Source organism: Melanerpes formicivorus, unplaced genomic scaffold (genome assembly GCF_026170545.1).
Source record: "Melanerpes formicivorus ecotype bairdi unplaced genomic scaffold, bMelFor1.0.p_v2 SCAF_58, whole genome shotgun sequence".
In the NCBI taxonomy this organism is placed as follows: domain Eukaryota; kingdom Metazoa; phylum Chordata; class Aves; order Piciformes; family Picidae; genus Melanerpes; species Melanerpes formicivorus.
In genome coordinates this window covers 3,834,295-3,859,991 of record NW_027142410.1, presented here as the reverse complement: position 1 = coordinate 3,859,991, position 25,697 = coordinate 3,834,295, and the positions used below count along the sequence as shown (strand labels likewise).

At 42.7% G+C, this 25,697-nt stretch overlaps 1 protein-coding gene across 1 annotated transcript in view; it reads left to right on the top strand.

The window, feature by feature from the left end:
• Positions 1-25,697, top strand: part of MYBPC3 (myosin binding protein C3) — a 73,172-nt gene that overhangs the window by 21,649 nt on the left and 25,826 nt on the right. Inside the window, exons 10-24 of the mRNA XM_068161571.1 lie at positions 22-24; positions 4,056-4,079; positions 4,830-4,996; positions 6,334-6,466; positions 6,748-6,750; positions 7,144-7,268; positions 9,126-9,231; positions 15,691-15,857; positions 16,197-16,362; positions 17,269-17,375; positions 17,713-17,742; positions 17,909-18,045; positions 19,561-19,638; positions 21,603-21,762; positions 24,982-25,086. Of these exons, the coding sequence (XP_068017672.1) occupies positions 22-24; positions 4,056-4,079; positions 4,830-4,996; positions 6,334-6,466; positions 6,748-6,750; positions 7,144-7,268; positions 9,126-9,231; positions 15,691-15,857; positions 16,197-16,362; positions 17,269-17,375; positions 17,713-17,742; positions 17,909-18,045; positions 19,561-19,638; positions 21,603-21,762; positions 24,982-25,086 (1,511 nt within the window). The remainder of the gene's footprint in view (positions 1-21; positions 25-4,055; positions 4,080-4,829; positions 4,997-6,333; positions 6,467-6,747; positions 6,751-7,143; positions 7,269-9,125; positions 9,232-15,690; positions 15,858-16,196; positions 16,363-17,268; positions 17,376-17,712; positions 17,743-17,908; positions 18,046-19,560; positions 19,639-21,602; positions 21,763-24,981; positions 25,087-25,697) is intronic.

Genomic DNA, 25,697 nt, shown 5'->3' with positions numbered 1-25,697 from the left:
GGACTTCATTGCTGCCAACAGAGAGTAAGATTTCTATTTTGTCTTGTTATAAATGCATGGGTAAGACTGAATATAAGAACCACTTGGTTTGAAATAGTGCATGCATGTTTATCATTCTTACATGTAGAGCATGACAAAAGTTAGGTAGTATAAAAGAAAATTATCAGCCAGCAATTTCTGAGAGAGAAATGCTTTTAAACAACTACTAGAAGTTAAGGGTAGATCATTCAATACAAGTCAATGTATTTCTCTGAATGTCCTTCAGTTTTTACCATCACTTCCTTTTATAAGCAGTTTTAAATTGTCCTTGAACACCCAGATTTTCTCATAACCTGATGCTTTAAATTTCCATTGTCATAGAAATAATTTGCATAACATGCCTGCTGGTGACTATCAAATATGTGAAGTCTTGTTCCATCCATCCTTGAACATGTTACGTGCATGTATTACTGAAGCCATATTCTATAAACACACAGGCTTCTCTGTTACAAAATATTTCTTTTTTATTCCAAGTAAAGTTTCCACTCCTCAGCATCATCCCACTACTCCAGACATGCTTCCTTCTGCTCATTGCCCCTGGCTGCTCACTCTGTCTTTCCAGCTTCTGAAATCACTGTCAACACTTGCTATTAGACTCCTAAGTTATACTCTGTTTGATTTTTTTACATTCTGCTCCTTAGGTGAATGTTGTGAATGTTGTGAATCAGTGTTCAGGGTCTGCTCAGATATCGCGATCACTATTTTTAGAAAGTGTTTTATCTTCAGATAGAGTGCAGGATAACATAGACATCTGAAGTCGCGTTGTTACAGAAGGCAGTAAAGCCTTAATAGCCTCATGTTTCACTCAGGCTAACTCACCCAAAGTTCAGTGGGGCAAGCAAGGTCACATGGAATACAACCACAATGCTCAAGAGGGACACAGAAAGTACACCTATCAAAATCGGTTGTTTCATCATGAACCCCTGAGAAGTCTGAAACAAAATGTGCATTAGAATTCTCCCTGAAGGAGGGAAAATATGCTTTCTCAATAATGGTAGTAATCAAAGTTGTACAGGCTTGAGAGCTGAAATGGAGCAGCTGTGAACACTTCTAACTCCTAAAGAAAATGTAAGGCAAAAAGAATTGTTGATATCTTTTTTAAAATGTCTAAGAAATGTAGGCCAACATGAAAATATTTGCATGATTTCACACTCTGACACCAGCTGGAATGAAGTTGCTAAGTACTATGAGCCTCTCTCCTATTGCCTTTCCCTTCTGCTTTCATTATTAATTTTGAGCACCAATAGAACTCTATGAAGTAGTAAAAAATCTCCAGTATTTCCAGAAATGTTCAGTTTAATTAATCATTATTTGATTAGAACTATAATTAATGAAAAGCAGTTTAGAAATGTCACTGTATTTTAGCTTTTTTTCCCCAACCTTTCTTGAGTTACATAATCTCTGTTTAGTGAATTTATGCATACTGATAAATTCGCTGATCCTAGCTGTTTTTCACAGCTACTTTAGAAGTAATTAGTGGATCCCCCAGGTTTTGCACACCATATATTAATGAAAATTGATAGGCATAAATATAAAAAGGGATCTCATGCTGAGGAACTCTCCAGGGCCATGCAGGTTCAAATAGAACTGCTTTACTGCTTCTGCTTTGTCCCACCTAATTTACAAGTCCCCCTCAATCCATGGGTAAGGAACACTCCCACTGTAACAAAGAGGGCTTCATTTAATACACTATCTCCTATTGCTGTAATTTAATTAACTGGTGTTGACATACAGATGCCATGGGCCAAGGAGAGGTCACTGGGAAGAGGAAGGGAACAGCTGACACAGAACTATTAAATGCGATAGTGAGCAGAGACCTTGAAGGAGGTGACAGCTGACAGGGTCCAATCAGTTGATGGTAATGGGATAGGAAGGAACCATCTCTGTGATGTACAAAACTATTTTTAACTCCTCCACATATGTTTAAAACATCTCAGCTGTATATTCCATTTACAGCAGCTTCACTAAGCTGCACTTTAATGTCCTCCAAGTGTGTAGTTAATCTGTGAGGTGATTACTCTGAATAAGGATCCCCAGCATCAGGGAGAGTAACTTAAGGGTGGAAGAAGCTTCAGGAGTCCAAGTGCTATGAGACTTGCTGAATGTTGCTTAGTTCCCGCTGCTAGTGGAAGAGTACAGCCTTGCTGTGGAAACTCTCCATGGGATCAATGTTTTAACCAAAACAACATGGTGAAAAGGAGTACTGGGAGTACTGCTCAGAGGCAGACTTCTTTTCTTCTTCAGAACCCATTAAACAGTGTATCAGTTACAACCTTTCGCTATTACTACCATTTTATATGCAACTTAGAAGTCTTTTCCTCTCATTAGAGAGACTATACTCCTGCTTATGAGCAAATATCTTGTAGTGCAACTTGCATGTACCAAAACAGTACTGACAGATATACCAGTGGGATGACACCGAGTAATGGGAAAGCTAAAGCTAAAACTAAGGAAGTCTTCACAACAGTGAAATATACTAGCCTGCCAAATGGCTTGGGAGGTATTTTTCTCATAATAGACTTAAAAATAACTCACAAAAATATATTTGTGGAAACTCAACATTAACAATCCTGCCTTCAAATCCTCAGGTAAAGAGGTGTATACAGATGAACATAAATAGACAGACTGAGAGAACACCAGTATTTATATAATGCCTGAAGGAAAATCTGTTAAATCTTTGTTGTTTCCTGTGATTTTACATTTCCTTCTGAGATACACTCTGCTCAGAGGACATTAATTGCAGTCGTACAAAGAACTCAGCACACATTAGAAATATTTCATGTTCCTAGTTTTATACACTTGTATTATCTATACCAATGTATATGTATTTAGAGATACTTTAAAGCCGCTAATTGATATATGATCAGGGCAACTAAACCAAGAACTGCTAACGTTAAAAATAATCTTGGTATATTTGGCAAATCAGTTCAATTGTCCTGCCCCAGTTCATTTGTAGCTGCCCCTAACTACACAGTAGATATCTAGAGAATCATTCTGATTAAATTTTTGAGTGCTGTTGATGCAATTATGACATAGCACATACTCAGTAGGCCGCACTTATCACATGGAACCCAAACTTCAGATACACCTATCATTTCATAGAGTGCTAGTGAGGGCGTAGCAAACGCTAAACCACTCCAAAGACAGGCAATACTGCACGCCATACTGCAGCTCAAACTCACTGAGCTGAAGTCCTTTTCTTTTGCTCTCCTTCTGTTAAAGAGCTACAGGAGTTCTGGAAATCCCAAGCCTGGATTGCAGTACTTTAATAAACACAGTGCTCTAGTTACACTCAAGCCTTTTTCTAGCAATAAAAAGAGTACCAGAAATGTACTGGCTGGCTAGACTTACTACAGCAACGCTATTTTAAAGTAGTAGCATTTCTCACAGACTAAGGGGGCTGTTCTTTTCCTGAAAAACAAAAATAATCAAAAATATGCCAAATAATCCTCCACTTTCCTCTGCATTACCTGCTGCATAACTTCTTGTTGGGGTTTACCACTGAATATGGCTTCATTGCAAAGGTGTGTTCTGCTGCACTAGAATCTTCTTGCTGCTGGTGATTTCAGAAACAATAGCCCCAGGGGATTCCTTTTCCTAAAGAAATTTTTAAGAAAATATTACTCCTTTCATCCTTTCCCTGTTTACCAAAATGCAAACTGTGACAGGCAGCTCCATGACAACGGAGCGAAGTAGAGCAATTTACTTCCCTGTGAGGCAATCAGCCATAGTTAGCAAAAAGCAGAAGTGCTTATGCTTGCAATATAAATTGCAGTGTGTTACCGTACAAGGTGTGGGAGTGAGTTTGGTTTCAATAGGGAACAGCATTTTCCTCAAGCCTGTTTCAGAGCTTTTGCATGAGCTCCTTCCTCTCCCAGCTCTTGAAACACAGGCTTGTTCTGCTAAAGGTGAAGATGACATTCATGGCTGTTTTGTTTTAACGCTATGCCCTCTTTCCTGCCCACTGGGATGCGTGTGTTTTTCCAAACCGCTCTCTGCGTTGCTCTGGAGTACAGCAGCTTCCTGCGCACGGTGAATCGGTAAGGTGACATCGACTTCCTATTCTGTTCATGAGCTTTTCAATAAAACATATGATGACAGAAAAAGAATGCTATCTTTCTCACAACCAGACAATGACAATTTGTACTTGGTTTTGCCAACCCAACCATTAATTATTCCATAATCACTAGTTCTTTGGACAAACTATAAAATAGTAGGTCCTTGTAAATATTGTGTTGTTTGCCACTACTCACCAGTCTATGCATCTTTATGTTTCATAGATTACTATAGTCAACAACTGTCTTTACCAGAGATGGCAAATGTTTTCATAACCTCTGACAAATGTTTGTGAAGAGAAAGACTGCCCCGAGTAGGAAGGGCTTGTTTCTTTCTAACATAAACTAACTGCCTCGTTTCCAAAGCGTTCTCAGTATATCAATTCAGTTCCTTGCTTTGCCACATATTTCACATATGACTAACACTGGAAAATAAGTTTCCTTTTGTTTCCATTACACATCATTAACGGGAAGTTAATATTTATTTGCTTTGGCTGTTACAAAGTAAACCCTTCAGGACAGTGATAGGATTTTAATCACTGTATATATAAATAGAAGTAAATCTAGTCAACAGGTTTATTTCATTATTCTAGGTACTGATAGAGCAATATTTAGACTGCTAAACTCTTTATTAAAGAAATGGCTTCATCAACCCACTATGTAGCTTGCCAAGCCTATGGCTGTTTTTAAATCCTCTCAATAGTGGCATTTAGATACTCCAATCCCTTTCCGCAGAGGTGAAGCAAAGTCTGAATCACAGTCTGATGCTGATGTCTGGGAAATCCTGAGGAAGGCTCCTCCTTCTGAATATGAGAAAATTGCTTTTCAGTATGGCATCACAGATTTGCGTGGGATGCTCAAACGCCTCAAACGCATAAAGAAAGAAGAGAAGAAAAGTACAGGTTGGTGAGCTGCACTTATTACAAATGTACATGTACCTGTCATCTTCTTTGGGAGTTCTTCAAATAAAGGTATCAGCTGCACAGCCTCCAGACACAAGAGAATGAGAAATAGGACCTTCTTGTTCCCACTGTTACACAGTTTTTATGTATGAAATACTGATTACCAAAGGCCAAAGCCCTGAGATACCATGGTCTGAAACTCTGAATATTCTTAACCTGCTCCTCATCTATCCTTGAATATGAAAACAGTGTGGCCAGCAGGAACACAGAGGTCATTCTGCCCCTGTACACTGCACTGGTTAGGCCTCACCTCGAGTACTGTGTCCAGTTCTGGTCCCCTCAGTTTAGGAAGGAGGTTGACTTGCTGGAACGTGTCCAGAGAAGGGCAACGAAGTTGGTGAGGGGCTTGGAACACAAGCCCTATGAGGAGAGGCTGAGGGAGCTGGGGTTGCTTAGCCTGGAGAAGAGGAGACTCAGGGGTGACCTTATTGCTCTCTACAACTACCTGAAGGGAGGTTGTAGACAGGCAGATGTTGGTCTCTTCTTCCAGGCAACCAGCACCAGAACAAGAGGACACAGTCTCAGGCTGTGCCAGGGGAGGTTTAGGCTGGAGGTTAGGAAGAAGTTTTACACAGAGAGAGTGATTGCCCATTGGAATGGGCTGCCTGGGGAGGTGGTGGAGTCACCGTCACTGGAGGTGTTCAGGAGGAGACTTGATAGGGTACTTGGTTGCATGGTTTAGTTGATTAGGTGGTGTTGGATGATAGGTTGGACGCGATGATCCTGAAGGTCTCTTCCAACCTGGTCTATTCTATTCTATTCTATTCTATTCTATTCTATTCTATTCTATCCTAAAAAACACCCCTTCCCACTCATCCTACCCCCAAAACCAGTCAGTGTCACACATCAGAAACTCATTTCCATAAATGTTAATTCTTTGACTTTAACTAGTTCATTTAAAAGTCTGAAACAGAGGAGACAAGCTTCCATTCATTAGTGCTAGGAAAATTAGTCTCATTTCCCTACATGGGCAGGCATAGCTATTTAGGATATGCTAAACTGCATATTCACATCTGATTTAGAATACTCTACTTTGCTTATTTTAGTTTGTATCACATGCTTTTCACTCCGTGTAAGTAACAACAGAAAACAGAACAAGATGAAGAATGAACAGAAACAGTATAAATCCAAAGAGGGATGTAGTAAGTGGGGAAGTAACTAAGTGGGGTTTAGGAAAGATTTACTTTCCTGACAGAGAATATACTTTTAAAAATGTAAGCAATTACTAAGTTTCTTTGTTTCTTTGTTTGTTTTGGTAAATCATTCTTCATCATAAGCATTCCTTAAGAAACTGGATCCAGCTTACCAAGTAGACAAAGGGCAAAAGATTAAATTAATGGTGGAAGTTGCTGATCCGGATGCTGATGTGAAATGGCTGAAGAATGGACAGGAGATCCAAGTGAGCGGCAGGTAAACTATAAACGTGGGAAATCCAAAAAGGAATGGGCTACAGCTTGGACAAAGAGGACAAACTAGTTTTTCTTAGAAAGAAGGGAATTGATGGTTGGATTAGAAGATCTTAAAGGTCTCTTACAAACTATTCTGTGATTCTATGAAAATAGGGAGAAAAAGACGAAAAAGAATTGGCTTGGGGTCATTTTGCTCTTCTCATGACTTTGCTTTTTCTTCCCTCTGCTCTACATATCTACACATGGAACTGCATACATGGATGCTTACACCTAACTACTTAGCAAGTAAGTCCTCAGGTTGTATTCTGATCTTTATGTATATATCCAGTGTTCAAAATAACTTTCTTGTGACAGTTTGCTTGCAAAACCAACTTCCAGTGATTTTGTGCTTAAGCTGTGACAAGGCACAATGGCTAGAAGTTAGAATAGCATCCAACACCATTCGCAGGAGCGTGCATGCTCCGCACGTGTATGAAGATTTATCCCTAATTTCATATGCTAGCTTTTCAAATACTAGTGCTGTCACTGAGACAGGGATAGGGCTTGAGTCTTCACACAATTGCCACCAATGTCAGGAAAAAAGTAGGAATCTTTTTCTCTGGCAGGCAGGGGAAGACAGTGACTGGGTCAAAAAAAAAGGGTTACTCTCTGATATTTACATTTACATTCTCTTTCCAGATATATTTTTGAGGCTGTTGGGAATAAGAGAATACTGACTATAAATCACTGCTCTCTGGCTGATGATGCAGCATATGAATGTGTGGTCGGGGAGGAAAAGAGCTTCACAGAGTTGTTTGTAAAAGGTGAGCAATGGTAGCAAAAAGCTTGAACAAATTCTGAAGTCTACTGAAGTAGATATTTTTCTTACAGTGAAATTAAGGCATTTTTTTCCCTACAGCTGCAACTAAGAAAGCACAGGAAAGCAACACAGTAATAATTACCATTATTTGGATGCAGGTCTTCCTAAAACCGGGGCTAGAAACTTACTTCCAAAATTGCATTCCACTCAAGATAACTATGGACCTCAATCTCTACAAGTAGATCAAGTAGTACAGAAAACTAATACCTCCAGTTTAGAATTTCAGAATGTATACATCTTTGTATTCTGTCTCATGAAGCAAATCCCAAAAGATCGTTTGATTACAGTATCACAGTATCACTTAGGTTGGAAAGGACCTCGAGGATCATCAAGTCCAACCTATCAACACAGACCCCAAGACTAGACCATGGCACCAAGTGCCACATCCAATCTCCCCTTGAACGCCTCCAGGGTCGATGACTCAACCACCTCCCTGGGCAACCCATTCCAATGCCGAATGACTCGCTCAGTGAAGAACTTCCTCCTCACCTCGAGTCTGAACCTCCCCTGGCGCAGCTTGAGACTGTGTCCTCTTGTTCTGGTGCTGGTTGCCTGGGAGAAGAGGCCAACCCCTTCCTGGCTACAACCTCCCTTCAGGTAGTTGTAGCGGGCAATGAGGTCACCCCTGAGCCTCCTCTTCTCCAGGCTAAACAATCCCAGCTCCCTCAGCCTCTCCTCATAGGGCTTGTGTTCAAGGCCTCTCCCCAGCCTTGTTGCCCTTCTCTGGACACACTCAAGTGTTTCGATGTCCTTCTTAAACTGAGGGGCCCAGAACTGGACACAGGACTCAAGGTGCAGCCTAACCAATGCAGAGTACAGGGCACAATGACCTCCCTGCTCCTGCTGGCCACACTATTCCTAATGCAGGCCAGGATGCCATTGGCCTTCCTGGCCACCTGGGCACACTGCTGGCTCATATTCAGGTGGCTGTCGATCAGCACCCCCAGGTCCCTCTCTGTTTGGCAGCTCTCAGCCACTCTGACCCCAGCCTGTAGCTCTGCATGGGATTGCCGTAGCCAAAGTGCAGCACCCAGCACTTGGACTTGTTGAATGCCATCCCATTGGACTCTGCCCATCTGACCAGTCGGTCGAGGTCCCTCTGCAGAGCCTTTCTACCCTCTAACTGACTAACATCTGCCCCTAACTTTGTGTCATCTGCAAACTTGCTGATGACTGACTCTACCCCTTCATCCAGATCATCAACGAATATGTTGAAGAGGACAGGGCCCAGCACTGATCCCTGGCGGACACCACTGGTGCCTGGCTGCCAGCTGGATGTGGCACCGTTCACTACCACTCTCTGGGCTCGGCCCTCCAGCCAGTTCCTAACCCAGCACAGAGTGTAATGGTCCAAGCCACGAGCTGACAGCTTAGCCAGCAGTTTGCTATGGGGGACGGTGTCAAAGGCCTTGCTGCAGTCCAGGTAGACCACATCCACAGGCCTCCCCACATCCACCAGACAGGTCACCTGATCATAGAAAGAGATCAGGTTGGAGAGGCAGGATCTGCCCTTCCTGAATCCATGTTGGCTGGACCTGAGCCCTTGGCCATCCTTCAGGTGTGCAGTTATTGCCGCCAGGATAATCTGCTCCATCACTTTCCCTGGCACCGAGGTCAGGCTGACCGGCCTGTAGTTTCCAGGTTCCTGACTGTGGGATCCAGCATAGTAATTGTTAAGTTCCAACACAGAACATCACCATTTTGGCCAGGGGTTCTTTCTGTGCAGTGCAGAGCACTGAAATCTACTTCTGCTCTTCAGTCTTTCAGAACACTGTTTTAATAAAAATCTCTTAATTTCCAGAACCTCCAATCCTGATCACTCACCCACTGGAGGACCAGATGGTGATGGTTGGAGAGAGAGTGGAGTTTGAGTGTGAAGTGTCCGAAGAAGGAGCTACTGTAAAATGGTAAGGGAATTGATAAGGGAAAAAAAACACAAGGAACATGAAACCGTATCTCTCCATGGGACATTCTAGAACCAGTGTCTGTCTTACATCGAGAGGGAACTAAGAGGCCAGAACATGGCAGAAAAGAGATTAAGCATCGACATTTTATAGTCTCTAGAATTTCTTGTTCGGTGTTGTTGACTGTCTCTTAGCTTCAAAATTTTCTAAACACTTGATAACAACATCTAACTATTGCCCCAACTAATCAGATCTGTGTTGTAACAAGTTTGCTATAATTTATGGGACCTTCTGGTCTTCTCAACTGCAGTGAAGGTTACTTTTAAAGGTTACTTTTTCTTAGGTCTCTTGAGATGGAGAGGGAAGGTTATTGACTTCTTTTAATCTGTCTGTTGTGGTGATCCCGAAAAGCTGGTCATTATGCATATGTAGCCAGCAGGAGTAAGATGACAAACATTTAGATGACAGAGTCCATTTTGTCAGGCGCTCCAGCTGAGCGGAAGCTGGAACTTTCAAGCTGCTTGGGCAAGCACAGCATGCAGTGTTCACATGCCAGGTCTTAAGCACACTGTTTTCACTTCATCTCTCTAACTGATGAGATTCTCTTGTGCTTGTTAACAGCTTCAGGCAGATGGTTATCAACTGTTCCCACAATGCCCATTACATTCCTGGAAAGTGCCAACCACTCATCTGCTCTCCCAAAGGAAGGAACTGAGAATTTATTTAGCATCCAAGAGCTAGTACAGCTTATGCTTTATACTATTAAAGCCACACACAGAGGCACACACATGCTATTGTTCAGGAACTGCTTACACATGCCAAGAGGTGGGGACAACCAAATCTATCCCTCTCAGATCAGTGCAGCTGCCACACTTTGATCCTCTCTGCCTTTGAACTCCCATATATCGTGCAGAGCTGCTGTCTGTGGGATGGGCACGCGGTGTGACAAGGACAAATCAACAGCTGTCTCAGCCTGAAATGTAGCAAGTGGTCAGAGAAACTTCAAATCATAGCAACAGAAAACTGAACAGTTAGACATTGACACTGTACTAGTTTTATTAAGTTAGACTCAGATAATGAGTTCTGGCAACAATGGGAGCATTCTGGACAATGGAGAGAAGTATCCAGGGAAAACAAGGGAAACAGAATGGATGAAAGAGTTTGAGTTTCATGGCTCATTATGCAAATGCTCAATAGTTCATGCCAAGTAACAGGCACTAATTCAGGGCACCTGTTACAGCTCTTGCACCCGTTAAAACCCGGGATATGAAATCACAAGCACATGGACAAAAGCAATTATGTGGTTTACACAGGGCAGAAATAAGGCTTACAGTCTCATAGGCATGGCCATCAGACTAAGCTTGGAGAACTCATTATGTGGGTCTCTTCACAGTAATCAGGAAAGAATGTTCTCTTTATCACCCTGAAAGGTCTCAGATCATTATTATGTAGTACTATGGAACAGTTATCTCAGAACTTCAAATGGTCTTGGAAAAAATATCATTCTTGAACGAAAAGGTGACATAAAATACATAATCTTTACCTGATTTTTTCACCTCCGAATGCTGGATGAATCATTTTGTCAGCTCCAAATGAAAACAAACTATAGGAATGATAAATCTATGTGTCCCCATTATCATACAGTACCCAATCAGTGACATCCCCAAAGACATTCACCAATTTATCCCTACATCATAAACAGAGCATAGGAAAGCATTTCTAGATAGAGAAAAGAGGCATTGAGAGGCAAAGCTGAGAACAGATTTTTGACCTTGCAGATCTTCATGACTTTGACACACTAAACCATGGCTGACCTACCTAATATTGCACTAGATCTGCTTCAAGCACAAGGCTGAACAAGATGACTTACAGTGGTCTTTAAACCAACACTTCTATGGTTCTATAAAACCTCCACATACTCTTCAGTATCAAGTGATTCTTCTATTTCTTTGCTCAGCTTATGACAGGAAGGCATGTAATATTACCTTATATGAGACAATATTGCACTTTTCCCTGCAGCAGTATATTATTTTAGCACTGGTCAGGCACACCTTGAGTACTATGTGCAGTTCTGGGCCCCTCAATTTAAGAAGGATGTTGAGACACTTGAACGTGTCCAGAGAAGGGCAACGAGGCTGGGGAGAGGTCTGGAGCACAGCCCTGTGAGGAGAGGCTGAGGGAACTGCAGTTGTTTATCTTGGAGAAGAGGAGGCTCAGGGGAGACCTTCTTGCTCTCTACAACTACCTGAAGGGAGGTTGTAGCCAAGTGGGGGTTAGTCTATTCTCCCAGCAACCAGCATCAGAACAAGAGGACACAGTCTCAAGCTGTTCCAGGGGAAGTTTAGGCTCAAGGTGAGGAGAAAGTTCTTCACAGAAGGAGTTATTTGCCATTGGAATGTGCTGCCCAGGGAACTGGTAGAGTCACCATCCCTGAAGGTGTTCAAAAATGGATGGGACGTGGCACTTGAAGTCATGGTTTATTTAGTCATGAGGTATTGGGTGATAGGTTGGACTTGATGATCTCTGAGGTCTTTTCCAACCTTATTGATCATATGATTCTATTTTAAGGTAAATGAAATCTATTTCTTAAATGTTTTATCACTCCACTATTTTTTCAGTACACCCCTCTGCAAACACTCTACCCATACACAACATCAGCAATGTGATGTTACTAAAACACACACAAGTGAAATACAGTATTTCCTTACCAGGGATTTAAGTAAATAGATTATTGTTAATAAATCTATTTTTATTATTTAGACAAGATTTCAAGACTTCTCTTACTAATTTCTAAGTAGAATGTTCCGATATCTTTTATGAGATGTGTCAAAATACACCAATAAAAAGAAATTTAGGAAGTTCAGCTTCAGAGCATGTGGATTGAGCACAAGCACTATGAGGAGAGCCTGAGGGAGCTGGGATTGTTTAGCCTGGAGAAGAGGAGGCTCAGGGGTGACCTCATTGCTCTCTACAGCTACCTGAAGGGTGGTTGTAGCCAGGAAGGGGTTGGTCTCTTCTCCCAGGCAACCAGCACCAGAACAAGGGGACACAGTCTCAAGCTGCACCAGGGGAAGTTTAGGCTGGAGGTGAGGAGAAACTTCTTCACTGAGAGAGTCATTCATCATTGGAATGCGCTGCCCAGGGAGGTGGTGGAGTCCCCATCCCTGGAGGTGTTCAAGAGGAGATTGGACGTGGCACTTGGTGCCATGGTCTAGTCATGAGGTCTGTGGTGACAGGTTGGACTTGATGATCTTTGAGGTCTCTTCCAACCTTGGTAATACTGTGATACTGTGATTTGCCACAGCAGCATGTCGAACTTCTGGATTAAATTGTTTTCTCAGGAGGTCAGCAGAGGTTTATTCATTGCACTGTAGTAGCACTTGTTCCAGAACCAATTTGCATGAGTAAGAAATACAATCCTCAGGAGAGCATCTCCCATTCTGCTTCAGACTATAGCCACTCAGCAAAGAGAGGAAACATTATCCAGACATAAAAGTGCTGCATTTCATGTGGTTGTTACAGACAACCTTTGTTTCCTCCCTTACTAGTGTTTTAGTCCTGTGATCTGGAAGGGAGCATAGTGTTTTTCTAAACCAACTATAAATTCCAAGGTGTTTTCTAAAGAATAATTAGGAGGGAGTAACCTGCTTGAAGTTTGATCTTGTGATCTTCAGGAAACTTTTCGGCAAAAGTTTTCCTTGCATGTATCTACCCAGAGATTAGAGCCATAGTATTTAAATGAGACCCTAAGCAGCATTTCAATTTGCTATCATGTAAGCCCACCTGTTAAGATGATCACTGCTAACAAACACCAAACGGTAAAAGGGAAATTCTTATTCTAATAAAAGCTTAGTATTTTTCCTTCCATGTATCAAAAACTTTTCCATTTACAAACTGCAGCAGTATTCAAGTAGCATTATATTCAAATAATAATGAGAAATATGAAATGCTACAAAATGAGTAAGCTGGAAAAAATCCAAGCGATTTTCTTGTAGCCTGTTTGGGTTATTGTGGATTAGGAACAGGAACTCTTTAAAAAGTCGTATGTATTTTTTGTGTCACCTTGTCTAAACAGCACAAAACCTTTCTGCTCGTTTCCTTTTCATGATGACTGGAAATTGCAATAATTAAATTTCCTCCCAGGGCGGATGGTGAAGCTTAATTTAGTAATGCCAGGTGGGGGCTGGTCTCTTCTCCCAGGCAACCAGCTCCAGAACAAGAGGACACAGTCTCAAGCAGTGCCAGGGTTAGGGTGACAGGTTGGACTTGATGATCTCTGAGGTCTTTTCCAACCTTGTTGATTCTATGATTCTATGAATGTCTTAAATATACTGTGTCATTCATGAATAGAAAGGGCTAGAGGATCCAAAACACATCTTCATTGAATTCCATTATAATATATTCTACTTTTACAAATACCCACTGTGGTGGGTTGGAAGGGTAAGGCCAAGAAGCCTCCTCCCTTCCCCCTTGTAAGGTAAAAGGGAAAAAAAATTGAAGGGAAAGGAAAAAAAACTCACAAGCTGAATTAGCAAGGCAGTGGAGCTATATTTACAAAGCAGTGTAGGATTTGCAGGGGAATATTTACAAATTTACAATATATACAAAGATATACAACGGAGTAACACAGAAATGAGAGTAACCCCCCTCAGCAGAGGGGGTCCCCCACCTCCGCTCTCCCCTCTCTCCCCCCCTTTCCCCAGAGTGGGATAGAAAGAGAGAGAAAAGAGAGAAAAAAAAATGTTAGAAGCAGTTCGTGTTAATTGGAAGGGAGTTAATACCGGCCTTTATCTGGTCTTCAAGGCCGAGGCCTTGGCAGAAAGCCCAGCACAGAAAGAGAGCTGCAGCACGAAGAAGAGGCGGAAGCAAGACTGACAGAGAAGTGCTGGAAATGCCCAGTTCACTCCCAGTTCAGAAGGTGCTTCCTCCCACTTCACCAATGAAATTAGTTTAGATTATTCTTTCCGTTTACCAACTTCCGTCTACCATATTCCCTTTCTTAAGGGGACAACGTCAACCGGCCACACCCACAAAGCATGAACTGACAACATTTAAAATTCACATCAGGAAAGTTTAAGATTTTGAGGCATTTCCCAGTAAATTCCATTTACCTCACAGCAGCTGTTCAGAGGGCACATTCCCTGCTGGCAAAGTGTCTTCAGTCCTGTATATTCTCCTGCTGGGTTTGTTTGGCAGGTTCCTCAGAGAAGCTTCGAGAAGCTCCCCCCGGCTTCAAGGTGGTCTTGTTGTTCAAGGTCGGGCTTGCTCAGCAGCATTTCCACGATAACGTGTTTAAAACAAAACAAAACAAAACCAACAACAAACACCCACACCACTAAACAAAAACCAGTGGGCAGGTTCTTCTGTTTTGGCGGTTCATCTCTTTTGGAGCAGAGTGGGAGTGACAGAGACAGCACGGGGACACTGAGGTCAGAGAGAAAAGGGGATGGGGTGGTAACCCGGAGCAGCTATTCCCTATCAGCCCGTGGTAAAATGGCAGGGTAAATGCCCTCAGTCCTTGGGGATCACCAGTGAAGAAAAATCCCACTTGCAGGCCGTGGAGAACCCCATGCCTGGCCAGGTTGGCTGCACCTGAAGAAAGTTGCACCACTAAGGGCAGAAGGTGCAGCTCCGAGGGGAGTCCACACTGGTACATCCCTCTGAGGGGAACTCCCTTAGTGAAGAGCTGCAGCCCGTGGGAAAGACTCACATTGGAGAAGCTGGTGGAGGACTATTTCCCGTGGGAGGGACCCCATGCTGGAGCAGGGGAAGACTGTGAGGAGTCCACCTGCTAAGGAGAGAGAGGCAGAGACAACATAGAACAGACTGGCACTGACTGCGACCCCCAGTCCCTGTGCAGCTGCAGGTGAAGAGGTAGCAGAGCTGGGCCTGGGAAGAGAGAAGGTGTGTAGGAAAGGTTGTGGGATTTTAAATTCCAGTTGTATCTCTCACTGCCCTACTCTGATTCAGTTAGTGGTGGTGTTTCCCCCAGCTGAGCCTATCTTTTGCCCGTGGCCATAAGTGATGGCTGAATCCTCCCTGTCCTTTGTCTCGACCCAGGAGTCTTTTGTTGTGTTTTCTCCTCCCCACCCCACCGGCAGTAGAGGTGAGCCTGCAGCTGGGGCGAGGTGACTGCTGGCTGGGTGCACTTAAACCATGAGATTTCTACAGCATTTATCATGCTTTCGTGTTTATCTATATAGATAGTAACAGTGAAGGAATTCTGTTTCAAGAGAGTTCACTCATGAGGAAGTCAAATACCTAGGGAACATTAATAGGCAAGATAGAAGCATTTCCATTTAGGTTCTGCTGGTGTTCATTTAAAAGACTCTTTTTTGCTAACTTGAAAGGCTGCAAAGATTGGAATTATCTTGTCTCTTGCAGTCTCCAGTCACATTGAGCTGACTCTCATTCTCCTCTTCCAACCACAGAAAAATGACTCAGTGATATTTGGCATTGCAGGGAGAAGGACGGAATTGAGTTGACACGGGAAGAAACATTCAAATACCGATTCAAGAAAGATGGAAAAAAGCAGTATCTAATTATTAATGAATCAACCAAGGAGGATAGTGGACACTACACTGTGAAGACCAATGGGGGGGTATCAGTTGCTGAACTAATTGTACAAGGTAGGCACAGATAAAGCCGAAAAATCAAAACTGGCTGAGGGTAACCTTCTCCAGGACAATGCATAGGGGTAGCATAATCCTTATGTCATGGTAAAGGAAGACTTAATAAGGGACATAAATTTTGATAATGAAGGCCTCAATGAGAACTCAGACCTGTGTGCTGGATGTAACAAATACCCTGCTTAGCTATCAGCCCTGCATGATATGTATTTCCCTTCACACTATACTCTTCAGTGAATAGCTTGCTTGGCCTTACCCTCTTCTACTCAGTAAATCCACACCATTTACTTTGCGGAGCTATTCTGCTGATGTGTGTATCAATTATTCTTACAATATCAGAGAAAAAGCTGGAAGTTTACCAGAGCATTGCAGACCTGACAGTGAAGGCACGTGACCAGGCAGTCTTCAAGTGTGAAGTGTCGGATGAAAATGTGAAAGGAATTTGGTTGAAAAATGGAAAGGAGGTGGTCCCAGATGAAAGGATAAAGATCTCCCATATTGGCAGGTTAGTCTTGTTTCAAAAAGCAGTACAGGCTTGGGTTTTTCATTACAATCCACAGGAAATATTATCTCAGGGGACAGGAATAGAAAGGAAGACTGTCCTGACTCCAGCTAAAAGAGGAAAGGTAAAATCCACCTCATACACAATCAGTATATAGTCAAAGGCTTGCTTTGGTATGCATGCAAGCTTTCTGTGTCAGTGTGTTTTGCATATATGGCATCAGTACATCATCAGGATTCATTCTCAGTTTTCATTAGGATTTCATGATCTCCTGTGTTTGAACAATCTAAAAACGCTGTTGTTGATAGCTTTAAAATTAGCAGTAGAGTTTAAATGGATTAAGATAGCACTCAATCTGTCAGCCCCTTCAGAACAATTAGGGTTTATATTAACACATACAGTAACACAATTCCATATTCAAGCTTCTTAGTGCTTGAACTACTACTGGAAATGGAGACCAAGACAATTCAGAAGATACATAAGCATTATACATTAGGTAAAGTCTTCCTTTCTGTATTGTTTTGAACTTAGTCATGCAAGGATAGAGCATCAGCTTTTAGTTTGTTATTCCAGAACATATTGTAGTCACAATCTGATCAAATGAGACCAGTCAACAGTGTTACAACTGCCCTTGTAAAGATAATGGACTGGCCTAAAAGCAAAGAAACTGCTTCCTCTGTTCAGACTAGACCAAAAAAAAATAATCCATTCATAGACAAAGTGCTGATATGGTCTTGCTTGAATACTGAAAGCAGAGCAGCCTGCAGACCTGGTGGTAGTTGATTTGATGTTAGGGCAAATATTAATGTCTGTTAATAGCCTGTAGCCTGCACCTTGTCTCTTAAGATAGCCCTGTTTCTCCTGGAGAGGTAAGGTAAGGGAGTGGAATATATTTGTTCACGTTTCCAGAATCCATAAGCTAACTATTGAGGACGTAACACCAGATGATGAAGCTGATTATTCCTTCATCCCTCAGGGATTTGCTTACAACCTTTCTGCCAAGCTTCAGTTTTTGGGTAAGTTATCTTAGAATCTGCAATGAGAATTCCAGAGGGATAAAATGATAGCATTAACCCTGGCAATAGCATGAGGGAGTATGCAGAACCTTTCCTGATGTCTGAATATAGGCACATTGCTTTTCCCCTGTTTATTTTGTTGTTATCACATTGTTTAATGGAGCCTATTCCCCCATTTATTGCATTAATCTGTCGAGGTATATGCCTTACAAGGTTTTAATGATGTTTTAAAATCTATAATGAGGTTTTAAAATTACTTTGTAGGTGCAGATGCTCTATAAGTTCTGTTTTCTGATTTATTTCTCCTATGCACTCCCTTCCTTTTTTTTTTCTCCAGAGGTCAAGATTGATTTTGTACCAAGAGAAGGTAAGAACAGCAGTCATTATTTACATGTAAGTAAACATGTTTTCGATAGCAAAGGAAGCAGTGGGTTTTAATTTTAAACTTAATGAATAGTCAAACTTTTGTTTTTTTCCTTCCACACAGAACATTCAAACTATATTTAAACTTATTTTCTCTGTCTTTGCTATAGAGCCTCCCAAAATCCACCTTGACTGCCTAGGACAGTCCCCTGACACTGTTGTCGTGGTGGCTGGGAACAAATTGAGACTGGATGTTCCCATATCGGGAGATCCAGCACCCACTGTCATCTGGCAGAAAGTAAACAAGGTAATGTGTAACCTGGCACAATGTCTGAGCCAAGGAAGTGACAACAGAAAATAAACTTTCTTTCTCAAATCTTACTTTGATCTAAAATTCTTAGGTATAACATTTTCCTTTTATTTCTAGGGGGTTTAAATCTCTGGTTGGGATTTAGCTGGTTTTGTGAGAGTCACCTTGAACTGTTGTCTGAACTGTTGCCTGTTTTTCTGTTCCAGAAGAATAGAGAGGGGCTGAATATGTATGAGTAGACAGATGTGTACATGCAGACACTGGGATACCATACACATCTATTCTCTTCCTACATGAGAGAAAAAGAAATATGCGATAACTCCATCCCATTGCCTTCACCTGATAGAACAGACATGTTCTGGAGATAGCAGCTTCTTTTTAAACCTTTCTCAAGAATTCTGTAGTCTGAAGTAAATGTCATGTTAGGAGACCACTGGGGTAAAACTGTATTTGCTGTAATGAAAATAGAGGACACTTGCCGTTTGCCTTATCAAAGCAGCAGAAGGAATTTAGAAGCTAGACATAAAATGTTAAGTAAGCTTCCTTTCTGGCTATCTCAGAACATCTCTGCCCCTCACCATCTCTTGGCTCTTGAGCTGAAACTAGCACAAAACTCTGATAGAAACACTTTGCATAATATTCTACAGCATCATTGCATTTCCCATAGGCATAGATACAGACAAAATAATATTACCAAGTCTACTAATTTCCCCAGTCTCATTTCTTCATGATTCTTCTGCATTCTTTGTTCATGTTAGCATATGTAAAAGCACTTACAACTTACTTTCTGCAATGCAGAGTTAGTTTGGAAAAAAAACAAAACCCCCATTTGTTTGTCTTTTGGCAACCAAGAGAAATTGACTCTCTCCTACATAAGTTCCTCTTATGAAATGATGATTTAGTACCAGACAACCCCTGCAACAGTGTTAGTTTTAAAGCGTGAAGTCTCATCTTACCAGTAGAAGCCCATCTTCATTTAGAGAATGTATAGCATGTACTTACTGATTAAATCCTAAACAAACAGTAGAACAGCGTCATTAAATGTTTGGTGTGCTTACAGACCTGACTATACTTCTAAGTGTTAAAACATGTACATCGACTTGATGTCCCACTGGCACAGAAAAAAAAAAGTAATCCTTATTTTTGTAGCTACACAAGATGAGTAATTAGTACCACAGAACACAGTCAGATTCACAACCACTTACAACTCTCCTGCAGAACTGCCATGCATCTCTCTCTGTTAAGCTGTAAATCTGGTTTTGCTCACCTACCTTTCCCTTAACTGGCTGCAGTGTGATACATCTGTTTCCATTTCTGGTTTTTCCTTCTGTATCAGTTGAGTTTCTTCCCAGGTCACTTGTGCCCTCACTTTGCATTTCACTTTTCTCACATCTCCATATTCAGCCCTACTAACAAGCCTATGGAGCCCTCTCCTCTGTCTTGCAAAAGCAGCTTTACAACTCTGCTCAGAAAGATTGAGTTGACTTTCTGTGGTCTTTTCTGCTTATCTAGAAGAACAACCTTGTTCGGAGCAATGATGATTCCATCGCTCCCTCAGAAAACAGCACTGATTTAAATACCGATAATAAGGTAAGTTACTTATTACTTGTGCAGACATACAAATGTGCTTAGTGTTTTCCCAATAAAAGCTTATTATATTCAGAAAGAAATAAAATCAGTAGATATTAAAACTGGTGAAATAAATGGCACATGAGACCCAACACCCTGCCTCACAACAGTAAATACCAAGCACTTTGAATGGGCACAAGGGATGAGTGAGTAGTTTTAGAGTAAGATGCTGACTAAGGAAATGTCTTTCCAATCACTGTTACAGGGTGGTTGTATCACAAGGAATCACAGCAGTTATTTGAAAGTTTTCTAAACTGCATTTGTGAATGTTTATTCCTTTTTTCCCCACTAACTTTTAAGCTTCAATAATAACCATAGGTAAAAAACTAGGACGAAATTCTGAAGGGACACAGGGAAAGATGACAGTGGGTCAAGAGGGTGGACTCTATGTGTACAAAACAATGAAAGGGGATTCATTTTCCAACAACTTTCCTTTTTGTCATAAATAAAATATATTGTTCATTTATTATGCAACAATATACCTTTCTCAGGGTTAGGTTTCTGCTGTGCTAATCACTCACTGTTCAGCACATATGCGTTCTAATGGTTCCTGTTCTAAGTCTAGAGGGGCACAGGCACATCAAGGAATGTTACAGGTAAATGGCAAAGTTGTGGTCATTATGGTGGTCATATGTGGTCGAGGCAATCCCAGGCACAAATCCAGGCTGTGCAGTGACTGGCTGGAAAGTAGCCCTGAGGAGAGAGACTTGGGGGTGCTGGTGGACAAAAAGCTCAACAGGAGCTCTCAGTGTGCACTTGCAGCCCGCAAAGCCAATCAGATCCTGGGCTGCATCAGGAGAAGTGTGGCTAGCAGGTCGAGGGAGGTGATCCTCCCCCTCTACTCAGCCCTGGTGAGACCCCACCTGGAGTACTGTGTCCAGTTCTGGAGCCCCTATTACAAGAGGGATGTGGAGGTGCTGGAGCGTGTCCAGAGAAGGGCCACATAGATGATCAGAGGGCTGGAGCACCTCTCCTATGAGGACAGACTGAAGGAGTTGGGGCTGTTCAGTCTGGAGAAGAGAAGGCTCCGAGGTGACCTCATTGTGGCCTTCCAGTATCTGAAGGGGGCCTACAGGAAGGCTGGGGAAGGACTTCTCAGGATCTCAGGTAGTGATAGGACTAGGGGGAATGGAATGAAGCTAGAGGTAGGGAGATTCAGGCTAGATGTGAGGAGGAGGTTCTTCACCATGAAAGTGGTGAGACCCTGGAATGGGTTGTCCAGGGAGGTGGTCGAGGCCCCGTCTCTGGGGGTGTTTAAGAGCAGGCTGGATGAGGCTCTGGCCAGCCTGATCTAGTGTAGGGTGTCCCTGCCCATGGCAGGGGGGTTGGAATTAGATGATCCTTGTGGTCCCTTCCAACCCTGAATGAAACTATGAAACTATGTTGAGACATCAGCTTGGAGGAGAGTAGAAAGTTACCCCACGTATTTTGAGTGACAGAAATCAAACTGGTGCCATTAACAGTTACAGGAAACATGGGACTTTTTTTTAGAGAGACTCAAATGTTACATGATGCCCAAATGTGTTGATCAGGAATGTTTGCCCCATCTGAATTTGCAAACCTACTCAAACTTCCATAGTGTTCAACCATCACCCAGGAACTTTTCACACTGGTACTGGTAGTTATCCCAAGTAGGAATTTGTGGAGGTACTTAGTAACTTCTGTGAAACTTAACCAGATGTGTGTAACTAGCAATGGATTGTAACAACCTACAGACTTGCAGAACCGTTTTCCCCAAATGTTGTTTATGTAAGTCACTTAGTGTATGTTTTCTATCTTCCACATAAAAATAAAACTTGAAAAACTTTATAGATTTTCAATGGTTTTTATAACACGGAATGCTTTGAAAACTTTCAACAGCTTACATACAGGCTGTCCCTGGCACAACACTGAATTAATGTAAGTGTTGCTTTTGCTTCCCACAGCTTCTGTTCGAATCTGAAGGCAGAGTTCGTGTGGAGATGCATGAAGACCACTGTGTCTTCATCATTGAAGGAGCAGAAAAGGAGGATGAGGGAGTATACAGAGTTACAGTTAAGAATCCTGTGGGAGAAGATAAGGCTGATATCACAGTCAAAGTTATTGGTAAGTGGAGGAAGGAAAAAAACAGAGCATGAATGTAAATTGAGATCACTGAAACTCACCCTCCTCTAAAACTGAGGCAAGTTCTGACTTTGGGTTTAGACAGACAGAACAAGGTGATAAAGGTTATGGAACAGGTCATCTTGAGTGCAATCACACAGCACTTACAGGATGGCCAAGGGATCAGGCCCAACCAGCATGGATTTAGGAAGGGCAGGTCCTGCCTGACCAACCTGATCTCCCTCTATGATCAGGTGACTGCCTGGTGGATGTGGGGAGGCCTGTGGATGTAGTTTACCTGGACCTCAGCAAGGCCTTTGACACTGTCCCCCACAGCAAACTGCTGGCCAAGCTGTCAGCCCATGGCTTGGATGGGAGCACACTGCACTGGGTTAGGAACCGGCTGGAGGGCCAAGCCCAGAGAGTGGTGGAGAATGGTGCCACAGCCATCTGGCAGCCAGGCACTAGTGGTGTGCCCCAAGGATCAGTGCTGGGCCCTGTGCTCTTTAACACCTTACAACACCAAGCTGGGGGCAGGAATTGATCTGCTGGAGGGTAGAGAGGCTCTGCAGAGGGACCTCGACAGGCTGGACAGATGGGCAGAGTCCAAGAGCATGAGATTTAACACATCCAAGTGCCGGGTTCTGCGCATTGGCCACAGCAACCCCATGCAGTGCTACAGGCTGGGGTCAGAGTGGCTGGAGAGCAGTCAGGTAGAGAGGTACCTGGGGGTACCGGTTGATGGTAGGCTGAACATGAGCCTGCAGTGTGCCCAGGCAGACAAGAGGCCAATGGCATCCTGGCCTGCATCAGGAACAGTGTGGCCAGCAGGAGCAAGGAGGTCATTCTGCCCCTGTATACTGCACTGGTTAGGCCACACCTTGAGTACTGTGTCCAGTTCTGGGCCCCTCAGTTTAGGAAGGAGGTTGACTTGCTGGAACGAGTCCAGAGAAGGGCAACAAAGTTGGTGAGGGGTTTGGAACACAAGCCCTATGAGGAGAGGCTGAGGGAGCTGGGGCTGCTTAGCCTGGAGAGGAGGAGACTCAGGGGTGACCTTATTGCTCTCTACAACTACCTGAAGGGAGGTTGTAGACAGGCAGAGGTTGGTCTCTTCTCCCAGGCAGCCAGCCTCAGAACAAGAGGACACAGTTTCAGGCTGCACCAGGGGAGGTTTAAGAGGGATGTTAGGAAGAAGTTCTATACAGAGAGAGTGATTGCCCATTGGAATGGGCTGCCTGGGGAGGTGGTGGAGTCACCATCATTGGAGGTGTTCAGGAGGAGACTTGATGGGGTGCTTGGTTGCATGGTTTAGTTGTTTAGGTGGGTTGGATTGGTTGATGGGTTGGACGTGATGATCTTGAAGGTGTCTTCCAACCTGGTCTATTCTATTCTATTCTATTCTATTCTATTCTATTCTATTCTATTCTATTCTATTCTATTCTATAGAGGCAGGAATAACATCAGTCACAAAATTTGGCCGAGGTATTTTTCACAAGTAGCTGCCTTCCTTGTGAAACAGTAAGAGAACAACTCCCAGTAGAAATCCATGTATTTCCTTTTTATGCATTTCCAGTTTCCGGTGATCCCATCATTTTATAGAAGACATTCCATTCTGAAGTATAGGCTTCATGCCTGTTTAAGATAGGAAAAACTTACTGGCATTTTGTTGTGGTTTATGTTTTTAAGTAAATTCTCTAAGCAACAAATGTCTAATGGACTAAAGGGACATAATTTTTCTGATGTAAGACTAACAGGTTGTCACAGAAGAGCTGGGGGGAATATGGCTTTGAGTCAGTAATTGTTTTCACATTTTTCATAATGTTTAACTTGTTTATCCCCTGCCACACATGACAAAAAGTCAGATTATAAGCAAACTTAGAAATAATTTAAGAAAATTACTTGTACTTACAGCAATAAAATTTAGAATTCATAGAATTCACTGCTAAAGAGAAGACTAAACCTCTTTTCATCTTTTATAAATCCTAAATCAGGATATCACAGTATCACAGTATAACTTAGGTTGGAAAGGACCTCGAGGGTCATCGAGTCCAACCTGTCACCACAGACCTCATGACTAGACCATGGCACCAAGTGCCACGTCCAATGTCCAATCTCCTCTTGAACACCTCCAGGGACGATGACTCAACCACCTCCCTGGGCAGCACATTCCAATGACAATGACTCGCTCGGTGAAGAATTTCCTCCTCACCTCGAGTCTAAACCTCCCCTGGCGCAGCTTGAGACTGTGTCCTCTTGTTCTGGTGCTGGGTGCCTGGCAGAAGAGACCAACCCCTTCCTGGCTACAACCACCTTTCAGGTAGTTGTAAAGGGCAATGAGGTCACCCCTGAGCCTCCTCTTCTCCAGGCTAAACAATCCCAGCTCCCTCAGCCTCTCCTCATAGGGCTTGTGCTCAAGGCCTCTCCCCAGCCTTGTTGCCCTTCTCTAGACACATTCAAGTGTTTCGATGTCCTTCTTAAACTGAGGGGCCCAGAACTGGACACAGGACTCAAGGTGCGGCCTAACCAAAGCAGAGTACAGGGGCAGAATGACTTCCCTGCTCCTGCTGGCCACTCTATTCCTAATGCAGGCCAGGATGCCATTGGCCCTCCTGGCCACCTGGGCACACTGCTGGCTCATATTCAGGTGGCTGTCAATCAGCACCCCCAGGTCCCTCTCTGTTTGGGAGCTCTCCAGCCACTCTGACCCCAGCCTATAGCTCTGCATGGGATTGCCGTAGCCAAAGTGTAGCACTCGGCACTTGGACTTGTATATACTATAAACATCTCCAAGATGAAAAAAAAGAAACAAGCAAACAAAAAAAAACCCCACCAATTGAAAACCAAACAACTGAGGGTTGAAGTTTTTCTAGATAAAGTTAATTCTGCAGAAAACAAGATACCCTGAGGCAAGCCTCTTTTTCTGAACAGAATTACCCTGTAACCTTACATTCTTGCAAAAAAAAAGTTGATTAGTCCTGGAAAGAACAAAGTTGCTGAATAACTGATGGTATATAAAGAAAACTAATCTAATGCAGAAGCATCAAAGAATAGGTTTCACTCTAGTCTAAGATAATACAGACTTGATTGTACCTACTGGTGCTATCTGGCAAATCTGTATCAATACAACACAGAGAAAAAAAATGTTAAAGGAAAATACTTCATTGACTTCTGTAGAGAAATTGAAACAGTAACAACTCTCATTCATTCTTGCACTTTCTTTAGATGTCCCTGACCCTCCAGAAGCTCCCAAGATCAGCAACGTCGGAGAAGATTACTGTACTGTGCAGTGGCAACCCCCTAAATATGATGGTGGCCAACCAGTGCTTGGTAAGAAGAGCTGAAATAAATAGTCCCCAGCAGCCTTGCCTATATTTTTTTCTGCTTTAAAATGGAACAGAAGGATTGTATTCACTCTAGCAAGGCTGACCCTTAGAAACTAACCAATAGGTCAAACGTTCAGACTGGATTAGATTCTGGTCCTTCAATTTTAGAAAGGGAGCGCCCCCTACCCGTGATATTTGAAGGGAGAAATACTTCAGTGACTAATGACCAAAGCACAAAGTGCTAAAATAGTTAAACATTCTCATTCAGGGCTGAAATTTTAGGTTGCTATACAGGCCCTTGGACTTACCCAGAAATCCCAAAAGAGATCTGTGGCCTCCTCAGTCCTCAACTTTAGTCATCTGCAATCTCAAGCACTCAATGTTTCTTTTAGAAAACTGCTTCATAATTGTCCATCACAGAATTATTGAGGTTGGAAAAGACCTCTGAGATCATCAAATCCCCTTTATGACCTAACACCACGACATCAGCTAAACCATGCCACCAAGTGCTACATCCAATCTACCACCTCGCTGGGCAGTCCACTCCAGTGCCTGAACAACCTTTCTGTGAGGAAGTGCTTCCTAATAGCTAACCTAAACCTCCCCTGGCACAGC